The sequence below is a fragment of the Triticum aestivum genome, chromosome 3B (genome assembly GCF_018294505.1).
Source record: "Triticum aestivum cultivar Chinese Spring chromosome 3B, IWGSC CS RefSeq v2.1, whole genome shotgun sequence".
Taxonomy (NCBI): Eukaryota; Viridiplantae; Streptophyta; class Magnoliopsida; order Poales; family Poaceae; genus Triticum; species Triticum aestivum.
In genome coordinates, this window is record NC_057801.1 from 825,806,886 (window position 1) to 825,831,573 (window position 24,688).

At 45.3% G+C, this 24,688-nt stretch overlaps 2 protein-coding genes across 3 annotated transcripts in view; one reads left to right on the plus strand and one right to left on the minus strand.

The window, feature by feature from the left end:
• Positions 1–1,390: 1,390 nt before the first annotated feature.
• Positions 1,391–6,667, minus strand: LOC123072689 (disease resistance protein RGA4-like). The gene is made up of 3 exons (XM_044496293.1): positions 5,828–6,667; positions 1,880–3,808; positions 1,391–1,793 (listed from the first exon to the last, which is right to left on the minus strand). Exons 1-2 carry the CDS (start codon positions 6,580–6,582, stop codon positions 1,885–1,887), a joined length of 2,679 nt encoding a protein of 892 aa, XP_044352228.1. The 5' UTR covers positions 6,583–6,667; the 3' UTR covers positions 1,391–1,793; positions 1,880–1,884.
• Positions 6,668–6,986: 319 nt separating this feature from the next.
• The window catches only part of LOC123072690 (uncharacterized), a 31,589-nt gene continuing 13,887 nt past the window's right edge, over positions 6,987–24,688 (plus strand). The window contains exons 1-6 of one of the 2 annotated variants that reach the window (XM_044496295.1): positions 6,987–7,104; positions 7,190–8,061; positions 17,387–19,003; positions 20,074–20,144; positions 20,470–20,707; positions 20,813–20,856. In XM_044496295.1, the coding sequence (XP_044352230.1) occupies positions 7,220–8,061; positions 17,387–19,003; positions 20,074–20,144; positions 20,470–20,707; positions 20,813–20,856 (2,812 nt within the window). In that variant the 5' untranslated portion in view covers positions 6,987–7,104; positions 7,190–7,219. Of the gene's footprint in view, positions 7,105–7,141; positions 8,062–17,386; positions 19,004–20,073; positions 20,145–20,469; positions 20,708–20,812; positions 20,857–24,688 lie in introns of those variants that run through there. The other variant, XM_044496294.1, reaches the window with a different exon arrangement.

Below are 24,688 nucleotides of genomic sequence, written 5' to 3' on the forward strand. Positions count from 1 at the left end.
TTTGTTCTTAGCAGCAAACCATATGACGACATGGAATTTAGGATTTCAAAACTGAGTTTTTAAGGTACATGCACCTGCCCTTGTGTCATGCCAAAGGCCATCACCCAACACCCATCTATAAAAAGGGGGGAAAAACAGCTGCACATGCCCATGTGATTTCAAAAGGGGGAACCCATATTCTGCTTAGACCAAAGCACATTAGGTTTAGCAGTTTTGTATTTTTGATTAAGCAACTTGTCTGTCTTTATCTATGACGAAAATATCTCCAAGATTGGGTGATCGCTACTGAATTCATGACTAGGCCAGGAGTGTGTCTAATATGCTCCACCCGAGGGGTCAGCCTTCGGTAATCCACTACAAGTAAGATATTTGGTGAAACCTTTTTACGCCAAACTAACAATTCAAAGCATAGTTCATTGTTCACTTGCAAAGGAGTATAGCTACTCGCTCTCGGTAGATGTCCACTGAAAATATTGATGTATCAAAACAATGTCTGAAACAATTTCAGAAAATATTTAAGGCCCCATGTAGGTAATATGACTAAGTGGTAGGAAGTTTAGTACCATCCCGAATTTGGAGAAGTTTTGGACCCCTTTATAAGGGTTCATCTCTACATGTTATTGGAGTTTGAGAAGAGGAGTGGTTTCGGCGTATTCCTCCTCCACCGCACACCTTGTCACGCCCTTCGCACACGCGTCGTCATCTTTCGTGAATGAGCCAAGCCCAGCTCAAAACTATATCATGTGTGCGCTTATTTTTTGCTGGTTAGAAACGTAAAGTCCTTAAAAGACATGCCACGAACCGGAGACGTCAGATCATGGGTTGTTGCCGACTCGGACGTGAGTCTAACCCACGTCTCCTTACCCGACCGCACGTATATTGTTGAGGCTTCGAGAACCATAGCCACCACCGAAGATCAGATCACATCTACTCTGCCTCCACGTGCACTGCCCAAGGTCGTTACACATGCTGCTACTGTCACCGGTGATCCCATCCCATCTACCATGTGCACGGCTAACGGGCGAGTCTGGAATCTCGCCCTTTGAGATCCTATACGAGAGAAGGGAGATTAGGTTTTTGGGGAGCGTCTCGTACAGGCTGCTCGCCGTCGTTCGTCTACGTCCAAGTCGCCTTCGTCATAACCATGTCCACTAAAGCCAAGAAGCTCGCTGCTGAGAAGAGGGCAGCCGAGGAGGCTGCAGCCACGACTGTGAATTGCCCAACTGGAGGGCATGCCTCGCTTATCCCTCTCATGTTCATTACTGTTTTTACCTTGCTTCCTGTTTGTGTAGATGAACTTGTTATTTGTGTAGCACGAGCTTGCACGTGTAGATACCAATACGAGATTAATCCTATCAACACCATGTTTATGATTCACATCTGGATTAAATTAATCAAGAAATTGCTAATTTACTCAACATTTCCATATAATAAAGTACAACAATAGCAAGCATTTTTCTACAACATAATAAAGATACACCAGCACTAGGAAGCACAAATGCAATCATTGTTCCACAATGTAATAAATTATACAACACTAGGAAGCATTATTCCACAATATAGTAAAGATACACCACTAGCCATCATATGTTTCTCAAAGAGAAGGAACGACAACAGCAACAACTATCACTTGAGTAGTTTGTGAAAGGTAAACTTGATGATAAAAGACAACAAGCAAGCACACATGACTGGAGGGGCCGCACGTATATCCAAACTGAAGACTCCATCAATGCTGCCGTGATCCGTGCAGCAAGCAAGAAGTGGCTCCGCTGTGATGATTGCAATGCTTTGCACTGCACAAAATATCAAAGAGTGTGATTTAACAAAATGAAGGACGCGAGAGTGATTTAGGAAGCAACAGGAGGTAAACGAAACTGACCATGATTATGCCTTTTGAATGAAGAAAACATCGGGCCTGTTAGGATGGACCTTTGCAGCTTTTTTCCAGGCTTCTTTTATTTCTGGTGTGACTCCAGAGTGGAGGGCTATTTCCCGTAGACGTTGGAGGCTTCCGTTCAAAAGCTGGACTCTCTTATCTATAACTTCACAGATCAGATGGAGTGAGACCAGACGAGGCAGAGCTCCAGGTTGGATTGTTATGCGGTAAAGGCTTTTGTCGCCCACGAGGCATAACCCAGTCAGCCTTTGGAAAGTTCCTGGTTGTATCGTGAGCGACCCCAGGTCTTGTTCATACAGCTTGAGATATTCCAGTGCAATCAAATCGGTCAGACCGGCAAGGGCTTCATTTCCGCTCAGGTAAGTGCTTGAAAGACACAGCTTCGTAATACCAGATATCTTTGTAAAATCTGGATTGGCACCCAGAAATGGTCTCCAGTCGCCGCGCAATTTGAGCGAAGTAAGACTACCAGGACCTGCTAGAATTTCCTGAATGATGGACGTGCATTTATGAAAGTCTATCGATAGGGAATGACTCTGGCCACCATTAACATTATCGGTGCCTCCATGAATGAATTTCTTGATTGCGGTTGTAAGAACTTCCTTCTCCGTGACATCTGCTCTGTCGGTGCAAAATATTTTTACCTTCCTCAACTGACTCATATGAAGCATTGCCTCCGGAAATCCTTTGGCAGTTTGGCTGACGTATGCTGTAACCGTCTCTAGGACACTCTTATTTGACAAGAATTTCTTCAGGCGCTCATCCTTGGAAATTTCGACCTCAATCGGTCGCTTGTAGATGAGCTCAAACTTTCCAATGAGGTGTTTCAAGTTGGGTAGCTGGAGGACTTCTCTATACACCTGCACTGTTTCTGTTGTCCTCATCTCGAGCGTCTCTAATAGCTTCAACTGCCCAATGTCCCTTGGTATCTTCCCTATAGTCTTCCCGAGGTTCAAATATTTCAGCAACAGCAGCTTGCATATATATTTGACATGATTATCATCCAGATTTGTACATTCTTTCAGATCCAAAACTGCCAATAGCTCATACTTTTCAAAATTCAAAATAGCTTCGGATCCAATTCCTGAAATTACCAGAGTCAGGACTATACTCAAATCCATGCCCGAAGTTATTCTCTCGTCTTCAGCACTGTTAGCGTCGAAATAAAGCCGGCGGATGCGATTGTTCCGCGTCTCTACTAGATCAGACACCAAAGCAGCGAAATTCTCAGACATGGAAATCTGGGATATGTACTCGGCCATCATTCCAGGAGGTCGGCATCTCTTCGTGGTTCCGTTTGTGTTTACTTCCATGGACTGGATGATGTTGTGGTTGATGAGAGTCTTCAAATATTTGCATCCAGTTTTTCCATCAACAAATCCTTCAGCTTGCCATCGCCTTATCAGAGAATTCCTCTTGGGGAGTGCAGCAATGTTTTTCTTGTACATGCAAAAATATAGCAAGCAGGATCTGATAGCATAACCAGGCAGACCGGTATATTTATTCATAAGGACCCATTGCATTCCTGGCAACTTGCACTTATCCTCTTGCACCAGTAGGGCACCAAGTTCCCTGCAAGCAGCTTTACATCCCTCGCTTGTCCACCCTCCCTCACTCTGCAAATAATTGGCCATGTTGACTATAGCAAGTGGTAGACCATCGCATTTCTTCAAAACATCTGCTGCATAATCAGGGTCCCCAGAGAAACATTCTTTCTTGAACAGGTTTACAGACTCATTCCCATCAAGGGGTGACAGCTTGTACACATAACCGTTAATGCATTGGCTGCAATTATTAGCTACTTCCTGAATGTTAGTCGTCACAAACACCGTGCCTTTCACATTCTCAAAGACATATTTTATTTTGTTCCACAACTCCCCTCTCTTCATGTCATCAATTACAATTAAGTACCTGTGTGTCAAATTAATAGGCAAGATAAAGTTAGTGTGTGTTATCTTCATGTAAAAGCACTACTACTCCGTCCCACAATATAAGACGTTTTTGCAAACTACGTTAGCTTGCAAAAATGTCTTATATTATGAGACGGAGGGAGTAGATGACTCCTAAATAACCTGCAATCAAACTTATAGGCTGTCAGTGTATTGAAAGTAAGAAGGTTCGCCAAATGAAAATAACAACAATCACTAGGTTACTCGAACCAATCCTATAGGGGCTGAGAAGATTTCATCTGTTGCTGACCATGATTTCCTAAATACAAGGCTCGCCACATCGATAAGTGTAAGGAAGAAGTGTTTGGAATGGAAGCCTAGATGGGATCAAGGCTAACTTCTACTAGAAGTTCTGGCATGTTCAGCATAATCTTTTCAGGATGCCAGATTAGTTTGATGATAATAACTTAAGAATTGATAAACTAAAATTTTGTGTTATTACCCTGATTCCTAAAAAAATATGGTGACAGAATTCAAAAGTACAAGACAATTTTTCTTTTAACTGTTGTCTATAACATTATTACCAAAGTGTTGGCTAATAGGTTGATAAGGATTGTTAGGGGTGTTATTAGGACTCCTTAGATTGTGTCATGAAAACTTGAGTGGCCTACACATAAGAAAAGTTCTAGGAGTGCTTTTTAAAATTGATAAGAAATGTTTTCAAAAAAACATCAAATGGCATTTCCTCCTACAAGAGCTAGAGATGAAATGACTCAAATCTTTTCTAGAAGAAAGGTGGGAATTAAGGTAAATGGAGAAATCAGACCATTTTGTTCACTCGTCAGGCAGAGGGGGGACCTTTTGTCCCCTAACATTATTTGACCTTGCTGCTGATGTATTCGCTATAATAATGCATAGAGAAACTAGGCAATGGATGGAATAGCAAATCATTTTATAGAAGAAGGTTTGGTCATAACGCAATATGTAGATGACACAGTATTGCTTCTATAATGACTTGGGAAGTATGGCATTCTGTATGCTTACTAGTGTGCCATTCTATATGCTTTCTTTCTAGACAATATCTAAGGGTGTTAGTCATAATTTGACATATTTAGGATTAGGGTCCTTTGGAGTGTAGAAAAATGTCAAAATAAATAAATACAAGATGGCCTCTTGTGCACTTGTTTTCTGATTTACACATAATGAATATCGATTTGTTATCATAGTGGCTTTGGTGACTTATTCATGAACAAGCGGTGCTTGGCAAGATTTTGTTGACTGGCTGACAAAAAGTGTGGAAGACGCTGGCGTGGCATCATGATGAAACTGGACTTGCATATGATGCTTCGGTGTTTCTATGTAGCTTTTCTCACCCACTGATGTTTTCTTAGGGATTCTATGAGCGGGTTTACTTTTTATGGTTCTTTCTTCTAACCATGTAGGACAAATGCATGCGAACTACTCCCTTCGGTCCTAAATATAAGTCTTTGTAGAGATTCCACTCGATGGAATACATACGGAGTAAAAGTAATGAACCTACATTTAAAATGCATCTTTATACATCCGTATGTGGTTTACAGTGAAATCTCTACAAAGCCTTATATTTAGGAACGGAGGGAGTATATAGATAAGAAGAAAAGTGCGGAGGCCCGTACAAAGTTCAGAACGACCACAATCTGCTCACCAAGGATAGGAAACAAAGAAAACTGCTACATATATATGTCTCATAATATAAGACATTTTTTGACACTATTATAGTGAGAGTACCTACAAAAACAGAGGGTGAGGCAAAGGCGAACTCAGTGAGCCCCAAAACTAACTAAATCTTATCTAGCCAAAAACGAGCATCCTCCTTAAGCTCATTCATGACCTGACGTTCCAAATACCTTTTCTGGATCTGTTTAGGATTGTTATCTAAAATGGTATAACTGAGACAACTTTGATTTCACTAATAATTAGTTAAAGCGGTGAGCAATATTTTTGCTCAAAAACAAGAAAACAAAGAAAATTAATTAGCCTATTCAAGAGGAGGAGTGCTTACTCTTTGCCCCTCAGAAAATCCTGCAGGCTGTGGCAGAGGCGCTGGAGGTCCAGGGCATCCTTAGCATGGTTGCCTTTAGGGTCAATTTCCATGAGTATGTTCTTGACAACCTCCTCGTGAGTGCCTGCTGCAGTAACCCATGCCCGATGATGGAATTTCTTGCCCTCTTCACTGGAATAGAATTCATTGGCAAGAAGAGTCTTGCCTACGCCAGCGAAGCCAACGATGGATATCACCTTGGGCGCCTTCTCGTTGGATTCCCTGCCTGGTAGGTGCACAAGCTCCTGCAGCTCAGCGAGGCGTTCAAGCCTGCCCACGACCTTGTCGGGGGTAACATAGCGAGCAGAAGGTTGACCTGAGGCAGAGGCAGACCCTTGTTTTAATGAAGCGATGCGGTCTCGGACTTCATCGTGCAGCTTGTGGACATTGTCGTTGAATCCTTGGATCTTGGCCGCAAACTCCGCGCAGCTCTCCAGAGGCGATCCCTTTCGCAGGAACCGGTGTATGCAGTCATGCGCATCTTGACACAAGACTTTGAGTCGCCGGTCGATCCCCATCAGCTTTGCTTTGTGGGCACCTTCATATTGGGACTGGGAGTAGCCATCTTCAAGTTGGGATTGCACCGCTTCAGCCTCAATCGTGAAATCCTGAATGTTAGCATTGATGGAAATCTTGTCTCGCTTCGAGTCTTTAATCTTTTGCAGAAGCTTGGGCAAGATGGTATTGAAGAAGGCACCAAACGCAATGGCCTCCATCTCGATCTCCTGCTCCTAATTAATGGCTTGGCTAGTGGTCAGGCTGGGGAGTGGTAACCCTCATAGTCGACCACAATGCTCAAGAGAACTAAAGCATACGTTTGTGGCTCAGATCTACTCCCTCCATTCCAAAATAAATGACTCAACTTTGTACTAACTTATCATCTATTTTGGAACAGAGGGAGTAGAAAGGAAGGACCACGTACGCACTGGGTGGGGGATGAGTTAAGAGTGCAATTTGCAAGAACAACCGGGGGTGATGCTGAAATTATATATGTAAAAATTAGTAATTTCATAAAGTTGTAGTGCTTTTATGCATGTTTCTTGTGGTTTCACAGAAATTCAGTGGCTTTAGTGTAAATCGGTCGTGGTGCCAACCCAGGCATTCTAGTACAGGAACAGAAGGATTACTCCTGGTCACAAGGTAATACTCTCAACCTATTCGTCGTTCACAAGGTTCCCGTCGCCGCCGTTGCCATTCACGCGTATTATTGAGAGCTAGCTGATATCTGTCTCCGCCGGGTAATACAGAACTGATCTCTCTTCTCTCAACCTTTATTCGCATCGGTCGGTGACATTAATTCGCCTCTTCTGTTCCATCTTTCAGGGGGCAGATATATATTCTGCTCGGTCCAAGATGGATTCCGACCTCGACATGGAGGATTCTGATCTTCGGTCGGTCATGGCTTTTCCTGTGACTGCCTCGCTGGGCCCTGCTGGTCCCCTCCTCAGGCAACTCCGCTTGCTGACCACTTTACCGAACGTGGTTGGCGAGGATGAGATTCAGAGGTTCACAGAGGATCTCGATGGATTATGCATCTCCCTCATGCATCAGTCAGAAGCGGAGGAGCCTTTGAGCTCCACGGCTAAGTCCTGGATGAACAAGGTCCGGGAACTATGTTATGACACCAAAAGCTACTTGGACGATGCCCCATTTATTTCCAAGCAAGACGATGAGGATGATGATGCCCAGCTCACTCCACAAGAGAAGCAAGAAAATGCCCAGTTCGAATTCAAGATGCTTGAGGCTCGAGCCAAGAATGCGAGCAGAAGACGCAAGAGGTATGAAATCGATCAGAAGAGCTCTAATAACAAGACTAAACTTCCGTCAAAGAGGAGTCGGCTTCCAGTTCTCCATCCACAACTGATTGACCGCTACAGAATGGATAAGCTCACCAACATGCTGGGTAATGAAGAGGGGGAGCCGCTCAAGATTGTATCTATGGTTGGGCTTGAGGGTGTCGGTAAGACCACACTCGCCAAGAGGGTATACCACAAGCTCCAGACCGGTGAACGGTTCCGGTGCCGGGCTTTTGTGAGGGTGTCTAGGAACCCGGACATGAGGAGGCTTCTAACCACCATTTTCACACAGATTCAATTGCCGGATTTTTCTTCTTCGGAGGGTGTCTCTCAGCCTAGTTGCTGCTTGGATGCGCAGGCCCTTATCACAAATATCAAAAATTATCTGCAAGACAAAAGGTATAAATATTTCCTCACAAACTATTAATTGATAATTTCAGTTCATGAAACTACCTACGCTTTTGCTATTCCACAGCTGAATGTCTTCCAGTTCGTTCGCAATTGATTTTTGTGACGTGCAAAGTCACTGCCACTGGTTCCTGAGAGTTGTTTGTTCAGGGGTCTGTCTCTCTAATTATGTAGGGAGCCCATTTGAGGCTGTTTTTTTTCCTCTGCCGCACATGCACGTGAGTCAGACACATAGCTGGAAAGTAAGATATTAGCCTACGTATTTTCTTAGAGTGACTAGCAAAAGAGCCCGTGTGTTGCAAAGTGAGAGAAAGTAACACACGGTCTGTTAGAATAAATCCGAGGCATACCGTCGATCATCCGAGGACCAAGCAATCACACGAGCACGACACCGAGATTTGTTAACGAGCTTCACCGATATGGCTACATCCCCAGGGCCTGACTACGGGCGCTCCTCCCCGTGAGACCGGCACAATACCGCACCCGGTTGCCCTGGACACCGGCACATGCCGCCGGCTTCCCCTGCGTTCCGGTGCTATTATGTTGGCATAGGTTACATCGTGTGTCTAGCCTCGCTATATATGAGAGGCCTAGGATACAAGTCCAACTGTAACATATCCTATCTAAACACAATACAACTACAAGTCCAACTGTAACCTAACTTGTACACTATATTCAACACAACTCTAACAAACTTCACCTTGACAAATATTCTCCACCACCTTGAATTCGTCAATGCGTCAAACTTCCATGTACATTGGACTTGAGCTTATCCCATGAGCACCGCTGCTACTCCAAAGACTCCATATGACTCCACCTGCAACTTGTAGTCCCTCCTTTCTTGACCATAGTCAACACTCGAGAAAAATTAAGTTCCTTGTTACCCTAGTTTGTTCTCCTAACTTCCAGAGTATCCGTCCAATGCAATCACACACTAATCACTGACCTGCGTGAAAATGAATACCTCACATATTGGGTGTCACACATAAGAGTTATCTGAACTCAACATCACCGTTCGTTTCTTGACCGCTTATCTGAAACTTAAAGGAATTTCACCATTGCCCGTCTCCATGCCCTGTGCATACCACACGCCTCGCCGCTATTACCGCGACCAGCCTCTACTGTCCCGGTCGAGTCTCAAGGGTCGTGAACCCACACCACTCAAGCCCCACTGCAGAGTACCACCGATCATCACCGACCGATGACGAGTTTCACGCTTCCATCAGACCACTGGGCTCCAGTCTGAACTACGTGTCCCTCGCTTTTTCCCGCTGAATAGGCTTCGACTCTCTGTCGACTTACGCCGTAGCCCCTCAATCAGCACCGAGTGAAGTCCTCCAGACTCCAGCTCCACCTTTAACATGACTCCATGGTAGATGATAGTCCACCCATGCGCCCCGTCGACTTCAAGCTCTCATGTGCACCGCCTTGAATCAACACCGCGCCATAGTCTTGTCGAAGCCACACAATCCCTCGGGGCCTGCGCCACGTGTTTCCACGCCCAGAAGTTGATCACCATCAGCATCACGCTCCAATGTCGTTGTCGCCGATTCCACCACCATCTTCTGTACCAACTGACTCGCGTCGATCTGTCGGACTGTCTGGTCCGACCCAACCGAACATGTCCGGCTGTAATCATGATCCACCCTGCATCACGACCGCTTGCACATCCGTGCATATGTCTTAGACATCCTGGGTTTGCATGATCCTCATGACGCGCTTGTCCGCGCTTATCCGCAGCCTATCCACGTGTTCCAAGCCATCTCAGCAAACCGACCCAGAAAAAACTTCCTTCTTTCATGTCACTGTTTGTTGTTGCTTCTCCGTGCATCATATAGCAGAAAATAGATCGAACTTGATCCAACCAAACTGCTCGTGTGCACACACGTAGTCTTGGTTGCTACCCTTGCTTTTTGTCAAACAAATCTCATACACGTTTCAGCTCTGGACTAGTTCGTGGACTCCGTGACGCTTCTGGATAGCACATAAATGTGCCAAAGACGTCACCTAGGCCGTCATTAGCAGCTCCTCAGGAGCCTTTCCGCACAGCACCGCATGGCCAGCCAGCACGTCCGTGACCACGCTTGGCAGCCTCCGCGCCTCGCTCGCCACACGGTCTCCTGCTGCAGCACCCCTTTTGCTGCACACGGACTCGCCGGAAACACCGGATCGGACAGATACCGATTTGATCTGCCAATCATGTAGGCCTCCCATGAACACGATGCTACCTGAACTCTCGCCCGACCAATGTATGGAATCGATCGCCGCACGTCCTATCTGCTGCCTGTACACACATCTCCCTCTGATTTGCCTTTTCCGATCTCGCAGAGAACCACGCCGCAGTCGGCTGCATCTCAACTCAATCCCTCTTCTAAATCAACGATCCGTAGGCTCCGAATAACCTAGCTCATGATACCACTTGTTAGAATAAATCCGAGGCATACCGTCGATCATCCGAGGACCAAGCAATCACACGAGCACGACACCGAGATTTGTTAAAAGGTGCACCGATATGGCTACATCCCCGGGGCTTGACTACGGGCGCTCCGCCCCGAGACACCATCACAATACCGCACCCGGTCGCCCTGGACGCCGGCACATGCCGCCGGCTTCCCCTGCGTTCCGGTGCTATTATGTTGGCATAGGTTACATCGTGTGTCTAGCCTCGCTATATATGAGAGGCCTAGGATACAAGTGTCCTACTAGGACACGACTCCATATCCTATCTAAACACAATACAACTACAAGTCCAATTGTAACCTACCTTGTACACTATATTCGACACAACTCTAGCACAGTCTTAACGCAACAACCATGACTCAAGACCCTAATAGGTAGACATGACATCATATTTGTGTTGCCGACAGTAGACTCAATGCTCACACAACTAAAACACATTTGAGAAATATGTTGTTTTTCCCTGTAAGGTTTTTTCAGTCTTTGCATGCGTGGTTATTGATGTTTTCTTTCTTCTCAAACTTGTTTTAATGCGTGTTTATTTGTAATTCGGATCGCCGCCGGTACGAAAGAAAAACGGACCGCGAGATTAAGTTTCCACCAAAAATAATATATTTTAGAAATATTTAGCAGCTAAAAATAACATCATAATTAGATTCTATACATTTTTTAATCAAATTTCATATATAATATGTTAAAATCAGAGTTACAGTTTAAAATATATGGATAATTTTGTTTTAGATAAACTACAAATTGATTAACTAAAAAGTCAGGGGGTTTTCTATTAAAACAGAAAAAAATGATTTGTCTGACTTAAATATTGAGGTTGATTACCTAAATTGTCAGGGGTTTTCCGAGAAAATGCAAAAAAAATGGTTCGGCTGTGTACCGTGAATTAATTTATAGAAAACAGAGGGTTTCTTTTTAAATAACGCGACCGTGAACCGACAAAAGCACTCTGTATAGGTATATAGATTATTTGTGACTGTATTTGCTACAAGTATGTGAGGATCAGTAGGATCTTTGATTGAGTAGTATACATACATACATACATACGTACATACATACATATGTGTGTGTGTGTGTGTGTGTGTGTGTGTCTATATATTCATTAACCTCCCCTCAAACAGAGAGGAGGTCAAATTATAGTTACAATTCCAGTTTCTTTCTTAAGTTATTTTACTTTGCTTCAACTTAAGATATATGAAATCGCGATTTGTAGGACTCAAACCTACGACATCGGGTTTTGGAGACCCATGTTGTATTGGATTGAATTAACAACACTTTCATTCATTCATGAAAAAGGAAAAAAATTGTGAATCATGTCTATGTCTCTTCCTTACTCGTGTTTATGACTTCCTTTTGTGTTTATACAGATGTCCGTGGCTCTTTGTATGTCAACCATTCTTAGCTTGTTTGTGATATACTTAATTAGGCATGTCTTGTCATTCTGGAAATTTGTTGACATCTCTAGTTACTCTTTCATGGTCTTATACCATGCATTGTCAATTTCTAGAAGTTTTCTTTCCTGTTTATCTAGGCATTTTCTTCCATGTAAGTGTGTCTGTTTATATTAGTCATTCTTAGTATTATGTGGTGTCTATACGTTGTACTATAGGTTCCTTCTCGCTAGGATTTTCATTCTCTCGCCACCACCGCGATGACTTGGAGTACATCTCTGTCCCAACCCCCTCCCTCTCCCCAGGATATCATCCACGGGTACTGCTTGGGCTGACCATGGGGCATTCATGGCATCGCTTCCCGACCTCAATTGCACTCACGGCATCTCGGGCTCTCGTAATCTAATTCCCCCATGCTTTCCCATCTCATAGGGTTCCATGGTGACTGAAGCTTTAGAATCAGTCAGCAATCAAGATTCGGGGATTGATGAACTTCTTTAGCCTTAAGGTGGATGATTTGGATAACTTGGTATTTCATGATGAGGAACCTCCATCGGCACATGCATCCCCGTGGTTGACAGTAGCTCGTGTCCTTATTGAAGGGCAGTATATAGTCACTTCTGCTTTTCTTCTAAAACACGAGGGCAGCCTGGGATCTTGCGCCGGATGTGCGCTTTCGTTCCCTCAGTGTTAATATCTATGTGATGTAGTTCGCATGTTTGGGAGTTTGGGAGAAAGTAATGGAGGGAAAACCTTTGGCTTTTCGTGGAAAGCCGGTGTTACTGAAACATATGGTGGGTTCATGAAACCCTCCACTATACTACTGAATCATCTTCATGTATGGATTCAAATCCATGATCTTTCGGTAGTTTATGGGTATCTGGCCAAGAGGTTAGACGAAAATATTGGCACTGTCAAGTCGGCTGAGCCAAATTCTAGCATTTTATTGGGCATCTTCTATCAAATCAGGGCGAAGATAGATGTTCGGGGGCCTCTAAAGCAAGTATTGTCTCTTACTGATGCACGGAACGTGGAACTTATATTACTCATATCCAATGAGGTCATACCTCTATAAGCCATTTCATGGCGAACTCCGCTAGATCACAGGCTCGAACAATAGTTCGGCTGGGTTCAGGTCCTCACAATGTGAAAGGACATTTTGCCCCTAATGAGGGTTTTGGTGTTGATGACATGTGGTTAGATGACTAACCTTGTTTCTAGGTGCCTACATGGAGTGTATGAATTTTGAGATGAAACAAATAGGTTGCTTAGTGAACCCCAAGAAAAAAGTTTAAGAACACTAACGATGCCATGCCCTCGGGATATATTAACAAACGACAGAGTTGGCCCAGCCTACTTGGGGTGGCCCGGGAGCATGACTTATAGCCCACCAGTCATACCAAGGTGCATCCTCAACTTGGAGTTCAAGACAACGGCTCCTTCGTCAATCTAGCGCAAACTACCAAAGATAGGCTAGATCCTAACTGCCTCGAATTCATGCAACACTAGCTTCGTCCCCCTATATAAGCGGGGCATGCCCCCCCCTCAATGGTAACTCGGATACAACTTACATCTTATAGTTTACAACTCCATTATTCACACCAAACCTAGTTCTCATACGAGGCTATAACAATCTCATACACAAAGCAGGGGTAGGGTATTAGCACGTTGTTGAGGGCCCAAACCTGGGTAAAACGTGCCTCGTGTGCATCCCATTGTTTTCCAAATATGTGTGCTACCCCATGAACAGGGTATGTTCCACCAACAAATTGACCATCAAATTGTGACCTATGATTTATCATTTGCGTAGTAGATATGACATACTATAAAGGGTGGGTTCACCTTGGATGTACTAGTGAGAATGGTCAAATTTTCATAAGCCAAATACCACACACATCCCATGTGAGAAAGAGCACCGAAATATGCCTCAGACTATCCATATATACACTTCAACACCCCCTCTGACATGTAACGCGGGAAGTCAACATGTGGATAGACTCCGAGGTATGGCTCACGAGGCCTATACATGGACACAAAGGGGGTAACAACAATTTTTAGATAAACTGCGAAAGCCAGGACTTAAACTCAAGACCTTACCTTTGATACCGTTTTAAGATTCATGCACTAGCCAATGCAACAAAAACTCCAAACTGATGGAAAGGGCTAGGCAATCCACATATACACTTCAACCACTGTCGCAACTCGGAGTCACCATGGAGCCTTCGAGCTTCATAGACCAGGTAGCAATTGGCAGAAATCTGTTGAATCATCCATTGTGTTAAGCACCGTCAGTAAAACCAATGTCGAAATTGATGAGGAGGATTATTCTCAAGTGAAAGTATGCTACCCCTAACCCCCAAGACACTCATATTTGAAATATAGGCCCTCCACCCACTCCTGACCCTAAGCAATATGGTCATTGAAAAGCTTTGATGAGATTTCATCTTCTAGGAGCTAGCTTTGTTCTTTGTGAGATCAACATCGATGGGTTCTCGCCCGTGTACCCCCAAACCTCACCACCTCAGAAACGAGGGAGAAGAAATTTAAATTCATTGCTTTATCTATGATCTTAAAGGACATTGACCCCATTGTCCTCAACTGCATTGGACTACATGATACAACGCCAAAGGATCGTGGCATGCTCTTGAGAGATTGCATGAAGGCAGTTCCAACATCAAGACATCCAAACTCACCATCTTGAAAAGCAAGATGGATTTGTTTGCAGTGAAAAACATTGAGACACCAAATGACATCTACGCAAGACTCAACGATCTTGTACTTTCCTTGAAGGGATCTGATATCACCTTAGATAAGGATGACCTAATCAAGGAGAAGTTATTAAGCGCCATTATGCCAACCCAGTCCGATCTGATGTTTCATGTCCAATAAAGGATGGGCTAAGAAAGGCTCTTAATGGATGACTTACTTTCATTGTCTGTTTCCAAGGAGAATTTTCCAAGTGTCGGAAAAGAAATGTGTGACACTGAATCGATTATAACCAAGTCAATATTGGCTCTCAAGGACAAAGCATGAGCAACCCCAAGAGTCAAAGTGGAGATGAATATGATGGAGAAGACAAAGAGTACTTCAAGAAGTTTTAAGAAGGCTGGGAGAACTTTGTTCTCATAGTTGAGGGCTTCCAAACCTGCGGAGCCGGAAGAAAGAAGTTTTCCAACATGTCTACATCTCAAAGACAAACTTGTTACAATTGTGGTATCAAGGGGATACGAACACAGTGAGCATACACCTGGCCTTTGCATGACTAAAATGCACCCAACCAACACACACACACACACACACACACACACACAAAGAATCACACCAGCAAAGAGCAAAGTCATACAAGACCGAAGTTATCTCTAAACAGAGGAAAAAGAAAAAGAATCCAAAGCAATAAAAACAGTGATTGAAAAACTACAATAACGAATATATCTGCACCAACCATCTCTTACATCACAACGATAATGAGAAAGGTTCTCTAGCAGCAACGCCTCTAAGAAGGAACGGCATTGAAACGTCGTCATCATTGGATCCAACCACCGAAGGCCAGATCCTGATTTTCGCCCTAAAGATCAAGTCTAAGAAATGCCTTCAATAAGGTAACAATCCAAAAACACCGCCATTTCTAGGTATAACGAAATAGGGTAAGGTGAGGCCTAGAGTTTTCACCCCGAAGCTCGAGGCCAGTTACTCGAGAAGCACCACAAAAGAGCAGTCATCATGTGTTGTTGCAACCACTTTTTGCTATCCCAGCAACTTCATGCATGGCACGGTATTGACGTGAGATACCACACATGTGAAGATCTTGCATGCACAAGTAGGCAATCAAGCCACGATAAGAGCCGTGATGGTACGGGAAGCCGCCAGTACCCTCGGTAGGGTGGCGAATGCTACAAATACCAAAAGGAGATTGCACAAGGGGGTTACCCAGGTTCGGGCCCTATAACAACGTAATAACATACGTACTGCTGGTTTTGTATTGGTTGGTGGAGTACCTCGTGCGAGAGGATTACAAGTATGAAGATGTGTATGGCTACCGAGAGTATGGACTACGAAGTCGATGGGAACGACTACCCCTAGCCTTTCTTTATAAAGGGGATGCGTGAATTTATATGGTGCCTAACAAACCTCACATCTGGGGCTTCTTGGCTTCTTGGCCAGTCCAACATCGGGCTTCTTGGCTGATGGGCCATCATCGGTGTATTGGACTGTCAAGCCGATCGTCAGATAAGGCTTTGAACGACGAAGGTGGTCGTCGCATACACTATGATGATTGACGAGATCGTACTGTCAAAATCCAAATTCGGGATGCTATGGCAGTCGTCCACCACCCTCTTGCTCTTGCCCGTGGTGGTAGAATCGGCTAGCTAACATACTTGACGTTGCACTTGGATCTGAAGGTCGAAGACCCTCCGACCCTTTGTGAGAACCGCCAAGCAGCATGGGACCATGAGGCCACCCATGCATCCGAGTGGAGGACCACCTCATTAGGACACATATGGCCATTGTTGTGCCCCATGTACCTGCAGATGGGATAGGTCCACTGATGCATCGCCATCAGAAACCATCTGCCCGACCAAAAATGCCACCGCCACTGCTGCATAGTTATACGTTCTGCCTCAAGCCGCCATCTGTATATCACATCTCATTGTTGACGACTACTAGAGCACAGACCTCCCCACTACCACCTTCGTCGACCAGTGTAGGGGCTTATTCCGACCACTAGTCTCTAGTAGTGGCCGAGGGGAAGGGCAGGCAGGGAGATAGGAGGTGGCGGCTTAGGGTTTGTGTGGTGGCGGCAGTTTCAGAGTAGGTGGATTAGGTCCCGTGCAATAGGTAGCGGTAGATGATGGATTATATGGCTGTTGAGAGGTCAAGCTATCATTTTTCTCATCTGATGTCTTCTCTAGATGCATGGCATATGTGTAATTATAATACGCTCACGGTGGGCATCCGAGGATACGGAGGTCGGGAGGCTTTGTCTTCATTTTAGAAGAGTAGAATCTACAATATGCCTCGTGTCCCATTGTAATCTTTTTGTTTTCTGTTGCTAAATTTTTGGGTGTAAAAAATGTAGTCATAAGAAAAAAATGCACTCTAAAGTTTTTTGAAACGGTTAATTTTTTCGTAAAGCTAGTCATAGAGTTCTGAAGTTAATTTTTTTTAAATTAACACAGTTGAGTAATGAGAATGATATGTTTTTTTAATGGTAAGTAACTTTTATTAAGTGCAATGTCTTATTTTCTAAAACTTAGCATATGGTCCCAAATCTTTTTGTCATTACACTAGTTATTTGAAGTCTGTGCTTTCTATTGAATAAGATGTATGTTTTTTGGGAATGGAAGGATAACCCCTGGCCACTACATGCATGGAGTGATGCACACATCCATCATAATTGAATAACAAGTATATTTACAAGTATTGTCTTTGTCTTATGTGAACTCTCTAATTTTGTGCAGGTACTTGATCATAATTGATGATTTATGGACTACCTCGGTATGGGATATTATTAGGCGTGCTTTTCCTGATGACGGTTGTCACAGCAGAATAGTAATAATCACCCAATTTGAGGATGTAGCATCGGCATGCTGTAGTTATCAGTCAAAGTACAAATTTGAGATGGATCCTCTCAAATATGATCAATCACGAAAATTATTTTTCAGTATAGTGTTTGGCTCTGAAGATGAAATCAGGTTCCATGAGGGCTTCAAAAAAGTGTCATCTGAGATTATTGAGAAATGTGATGGTTTACCGTTATCAATGGTAAATATAGCCAGCTTGTTGCCAGCACCAAGCAGACTGAACCTCCAGCAATGGATGGATATTCGAGATTCGTTGCCTCCCACTCTGAAGACAAATCCTAGTTCTGAAGGGATGGAAAAGGTTATAAATCTTATATACAACAATCTTTCCCCTCAAGTGAAGACATGCTTGCTACATCTTGTTTTGTATCCAGAGGGCTACACGAGCAATAAGGATGACTTGGTGAAGCAATGGGTAACTGAAGGTTTCATAGGGGAAGGGCAAAATAATGAGGAAATTGCGCGGGATTATTTTGATGAGCTTGTCAGTACAGGAATGATCCAAGCTGTAGACATGAATTACCAAGGGGTACAGTCGTGTACACTTCACCACATGGTACATGATTTTATTGCGAAGAAATCCATGGAGAGAAACTTCATCATTGTTGTGGACTATTTTCAGTCAGCTATATTGCTTAATCCTAGCAAGGTTCGTCGTCTGTCTATCCAATTCGGTGGTGCAAGGAACGCACGGATACCAGCGGGAATCACGCTGTCCGAAGTTCAATCACTTGCATTTTTTGGATTCTGTGGATGCACGGATTTCATTGGTGGGTGTAAGCTTCTTCGGGTTCTAATTCTCCATGTGTGGGATGATCAAGATAAGGTGCCTTTTGACCTCTCTGGAATTATTAGTAAACTACTTCCACTGAGATATTTGAAGATTGCATGCAATATCCCAATCAAACTTCCAGACAAGATTCAAGATCTGCAATACTTGGAGACACTGGAAGTGGACGCAACAGTAGCAACTATCCCATCGGGTATCAGAAAACTCAGCAGGCTCTCCAGTCTAAAGATTGCAGTTAGTGTGCTATCGAGGAATGATATTTGTATCCTCCGAGCATTGCCAGCCCTTTCCGCTCTCTCGCTGCATGTGTGGACCACGCCCATTGAAATGATCATCTTCGACAAGGAAGAATTTCTAGTTCTCAAGTCCTTTGAATTCAGGTGCCCCGTGCCTTGGCTGAAATTTGAAACTGGTTCAATGCCTGACCTCCGGAATCTCGACCTAGGTTTCAACGCCTGCGAAGCAGAACAGCACGATATTGTGCCTATCGGCATGGAGCACCTGTCAGGCCTCCAAGTAATCACTGCACATATTTGGGGTTCACATGCCGATGTAGGATCTACATTCAGAACCGCCATTAGCAGTCATCCAAGCAATCCTAGAATCTACATGCGGCTGGTCCATCCTATTTTTCATGGTGACGCGACCACAAGTGTGGGGACAATCAAAGTGAAAGATGAGAAAAAACAAGCTGCCGATACCAGGTACTACAAATTTATCATTCATAGAGCATCTCCAATAGATGATTTAGATACAAAAATAATAAACTTTTGCATCTCCGAGACCCAAAAACCCCTCTCCAACAGATATTGTAGAAGAAGAAAAAAACTACATCTCCACTTCTCAGAGATGTAAAATACAACACCTCACGATGCAAATTTGCATATTCACTTCCAGGAGATGTAAAAACGGTGTCCGCATGCCAACTGCCCAACCGCCTTCATTTCCCTTCCACCCGACGCCCGCCTCCGCCGCCGGCGATTTCTTGCCGAAAGCCTTGCTGCCGCCGCCCTACCGTCGATCCCCGACCCCGCCGCCTAGCCATCGAGGAGCCGCTGATTTGAGCCTGTCCCGCCAGACTTCCGCCGTCGCGCGACTCGCCCATCGCACCACGCCGCCGTCGCCCCGCTGCCAAATCCAGACGCTCCACCGCCCCCGGTACCGGTCCAGACGCTACTCTGCCCCCGCTCGCCTCCAAATCGTCCGAATTGGACGCTTCTCCGACGCTGAATCGCTGCCGCACCGCCGCATGATTTGAGCTCACCCCGCCGTTGCCGATTTCGAGCCGCACATCTGTTGCCACACTGCTGCCGCTTTTTCACCGCCAGTCTTGATCTTCTTGCGGCGCACGGTCGTCACCCCGCCGCGACCAATCCGCCGCTCGATTCACAGTCGTGTCGCCGGCCATTTGAACTCCCGCCACCGCATTCGACCTCCCGACTCTTGTCGCTCGGCCACCGGCACACATGCTGCCACCACTAGGTCCACCGGCAATCCTTCTGCCTCTCGGCACTCCGCCGCTGGCGCTCATGCCGACTAGTTTTACATGTCCATTTGCATTATCTATCGGAGTTGAACTTTTACATCACCAATATATGCTATCTGTTGGAGTTGCCTTTTTTTTGGAGATATAAAATGCACTTTTTGGAGATGTAAATGTTTACATCTCCAAATTTGCATCTTCTATTGGAGACGCTCTTAAAACTCTTTCGTGTGCTCTTGCTCTTGTACTAGATGTCTTTTTGTAATGACCCTACATGATTGTCATAATCAGGATGTCTACGTTGCCCCGGGCAAAAAGGATGTCTACGTTACTGGGATCCTCTTCGCGTGTGCCTGTGCAAGGTAATGAACTTCATTTTGCAGTTCATTCCCTCCAACCCTTTTGAGCCAATTGGATTTTCCTTCTCAACTTTTGTTCTTCCTATTTATCAGTGCTTGCATTTCTGTTGTTTTAGCCCTTTTTTCTGCTTTCCTATTCGTGATACCTTTTGCTTCTTTTTCTCTCATGCTCTCATGATTCTGTTTACTAATAATAATGATCATTGTACACAAACTGTACTGTACTGTAATGTTTTTAATCGTGTGTAATAAATACATTATCAGACAAAGTGTACTGTTGCCTTGATGTTGAGTGTCGATGAAAGACTTTGGTGAATTGATGATGCAGGTGCTGACAAAAAGCTTAAAGTGGAGATAAAAACTGACGGTATTGAAGTTAAGGCAGAGACATCCGCTTACGGTCGTGAAAACATGGCCCATAGGATGTCGAAACTGAAAATAGAAACTGAATTTTTTTATGATATGGACATCGAACACTGGATGCCATCATCTCCTACGAATAGCCGGACTGACATGAACTGGCAGCCTGCTGGATGGGAAGATGAGAAAAAACCAGCGGATATCAGGTACAAAATCACCCGTTCCAAAAATAAATCCTCCTGCTGGTGCGACCATGAGCTTAAAGTTTTTTTGAAACTTGTTTAATGAAGCTAAATAATTGTTGTTACCAGGATGTATGCCTCACCATGCTCCTCTTCGCGTGTGCCTAATTCAGGTAACCATATTTCATTTTGTAGATCATTTCCCGTTTCTTCAAACAGAATGTCTTTTCCTGTCAAAATTGTTTGCCATTGTGCACAAAGTATTGCATCAGCCTACTTCGTCCTATTTGTTGTTGTCTTTCTTTTTTGCCAAACCAATATTCAATACAAATACGAATACTTTTGCTCATAACCGCCGGATCTCCAATGGACGGTTCAGATAGGTGTGATACCGCCTCTAGCCACTTAAACATTTGCTCAACGATTTGTACGCGTTGAGAGTTTAAGGCCCTGAGAGGGGCCTCGATTGTCTAGTTATGGGCTTATATCGTATGAGTTGTAAGCTCTTAATGTTTAATTAGTTTGTATTCATCAGTCGAAATGTTATGTTACAACAAGTGAGAGATAGATTTAAGGGTGGCGGCGCTGACTTCCCCATGAGTCCGCTAGGGGTTTGTGCCAGGATATTTGATACGAAAAGGTGCTATAGCACCCGGGTGCCCCGACACCCCCTAATCTTGTGCGTCGAGCAATTTCATGATTCGTGCGGTGGAATAGTCAGTAGCCAGCGACATGCAGTGTCAGGTTAATCTAGCAGGCAATTTGCAGACCTATACTAGGCTGTAGCAGGCAGAGTAGACCCCGCAGTAGGGGCGCCGGTAGGACAGTGATAGCCCTGGGATGAGGATAGGTGGGTCATCGGGTGAAAGGACAACACATGAGGCTTATCTCAGTCATCCACACAATAATACTACTGCTCCGGTCAAAGATGGAGTCAAAGAGTATTTCCTAAAACTAAATCAGGGTGCGGCCAATGCATGCATATGGTTGCATGGCACCAGCCTGCCCGGTCGAGCAGTGAGATTCCTGCCAAAAGAGCTCGGACATATCTTTGTCTATTGTAGCTGGCCGACATGTCAACTCAAACATCTATCCATCTGTTTTTGGTAGGTGGAATCAGGCTAGGACGAATAGTGCTAGACATGTCAATACTCCCGCGCTTAGTGAAGAACTAGCCTTGCTAATGGATTTTTTTTTTTAATTTTCACCGGGGGAAGGGGGGGCCTCCACCACCTGAATCTATTTGTCATATATGGGCAAAAACACCCCGAAAGCAGCCGGTGTCATCGACGGGATTACTGCGAGGGGGAGGGAGAGGCCAGAACCACCTCGCCCATTTTGGGCAGGGAGAGGCGACAAAACAACATTTTAGGAGGGGTATCTAGGCAACACTGAGCACACCAAGCCGGACATCTACATGCCGTTGACGACATTCTTTGAACCTGGACCGCTAAAGACCAGCATCATCACGGCAGTCTTTAAGAGTGGCCGCCAGGGATGGCGCACCCTCTCTAAAGACGACGACGTTTCTCCGTTTCCAAAGACTCCAGCAGCACAGGAGGACGAAGGCGGCGGGGGACGCCGTGCTGACAGCGGGGGAGGCGTCAAAGAGATGAAGCACCCTGACCGTGCCCCCCTCCGGCGACAGGCCGACGTGTTGCCAGAACCGCCGCGCGAACGGGCACCAAAAGATGAGTTGATCGGCGGTTTCCAACTCCGTGGGGCAGCATGGGCACCCAGCCTCCGCAGCCGTGAGGATGGTCTTCCGAAGCAGCTCATTCCTTGTATGGATGCGCTCCAAGGTGAGCAACCATCGGAAGAACTTCACGCGCGATGGCGCCGGAGAGGCCCAAGGGAAGCCAGCGTTGGGCACCTCGGCCCCGCCAAACCGAGCAAGCGCATACGCCGCCCGAACGGAGAAGGTGCCCTTGGCGCCGGAGAAAAGAGTGGTGCTCCGCGTATCCGGCTGCCCCTCGGCGCCCTCGCTCCCCATGAGGTCCTGGACAGCCACACACTCCCTCGCCGCCATTGGGGTGAGGCGGGGGACGAGGAGGGCACATAGACCGCGGCGACGAGCCTCCCTCACCGAAACCTCCGTAGATACAGCGTGCGAGAACAAGACAGGAAAGGCACGTCGCAGTGGGCCACAGGTAAGCCACCAGTCGGGCCAGAATCAAGTCTTCTCCCCGTCCCCCACCCACACCCTAGTGAGAGCACGGTAGGTCGGCATCATCTGCTTGAGGACGTTCCAGTGGTCACCGCCGAGGGGCGAGGCGCTAGGGGCCAGGAGCGAGCGATCATCCAGTTGGCCCCAAATCCAGGACGCCCAGCGCGATGGCACCGTCCCGTGCAGACGATGCAGAATCTTGAGGAGCAGGCAGTCATTCTGGACAGCGAGGGCCCGGACTCCGAGCCCTCCTTCAGCCTTGGCCCGGCAAACCCGGTCCCAAGCGACCAGGGTCTGCACCCCGGAGGCCTGGTCCGTGACGTTCCACAGGAACGCGCGCCGTAGCTTATCGAGCGCAGCAAACACCGCAGGCGGCAGGCGCATGGCCGCCATCGCGTAGGTAGGGATGGAGTCGAGCACCGTGTTGATCAGAACCAGCCGCCTAGCAGGAGACAGGAGTCGCGCCTGCCACCCCGCCAGGAAGCGGTCCAACTTGGCAAGAATTGGCATGAAGTCTTCCAGTTTTAGCTTGTCGCAGGAGAGCGGCAAGCCGAGGTAGCTTTGAGGGAAGGAGCCGACGGCGCACCGGAACGAGCTTCGTGATAGTCACTGATGTCTGCTAGAACTACGTCGGTATTTTCCCAAATAGGAAGAGATGATACAGTATAGCGACAGTAGGTATTTCCCTCAGTGATGAGATCAAGGTTATCCAACCAGTAGGAGAACCTTCTAACACTACGTAAATAGCATCTGTAGATAAATAACAAATACTTGCAACCCGACGTGTTAAAGAGGTTGTCAATCCCTTTCGGGTACGGTGCCTCAAGTAGGCAAGATAACGTGAGATAATTGTGGTAGATAGGATAAATAGATCACGGAACAAATAAATTGCAGCAAGTTTTTTTTGTATTTTTGGTTTAATAGATCTGAAAATAAAAGCAAAAAAAAGATCGCAAAGGCAAATATTATGAAAAGAGACCCGGTGGCCATAGGTTTCACTAGTGGCTTCTCTCGAGAAAAATAGTAAACGGTGGGGAAATAATTACTGTTGGGCAACTGATAGAACTTCAAATAATGATGACGATATCCAGGCAATGATCATTATATAGGCATCACGTGCAAGATTAGTAGACCAACTCCTGTATGCATCTACTACTATTGCTCCACACATTGACCGCTATCCAGCATGCATCTAGTGTATTAAGTTCATGGAAAAACAGAGTAATGCAATAAGAACGATGACATGATGTAGACAAGATCTATTTATGTAGAAATAGAACCCATCTTGTTATCCTTAAAAGCAACGATACATACATGTCGTTTTCCTTTCTATCACTGGGATCAAGCACCGTAAGATCGAACCCATCACAAAGCACCTCTTCTCATTGCAAGATAAATAGATCAAGTTGGCCAAACAAAATCCAAATATCGGAGAAGAAATACGAGGCTATAATCAATTATGCATATAAGAGATCAAAGAAGACTCAAATAACTTTCATGGATAAAAGCATAGATCTGATAAAAAACTCAAAGTTCATCGGATACCAACAAACACATCGCAAAAAGACTTACATCATATCACTACTAGGGAAAAGCCTAGCAGCAGCGAGGGTTTTAGCCTATCAGTAGCGCAGGCTGGAGCGCTACTGGTACGGCGCTACAGCTAAAGGTTAGAAGTAGCGTGCCTTAACCCACGCTACTGCTAAATCGACATAGTAGTAGCGCTTTTCCAGAGGAGCGCTACTGGTAATTAGTAGTAGCGCTTCTCCCTGCCCGCGCTACTACTATTATTTCGTATTTTATTTCTTTTTTATGTCATGTTGTATTCATACACCTTT

Excerpts from the sequence above, each read along its gene's own strand:
- LOC123072689 (XM_044496293.1), bottom strand. The coding sequence starts at position 6,582 with ATGGAGGCCATTGCGTTTGGTGCCTTCTTCAATACCATCTTGCCCAAG. Across the intron at positions 3,809-5,827 it reads GATTTTCTGAGGGGCAAAGA|GTACTTAATTGTAATTGATG; the intron begins GTAAGCACTCCT and ends TTTGACACACAG.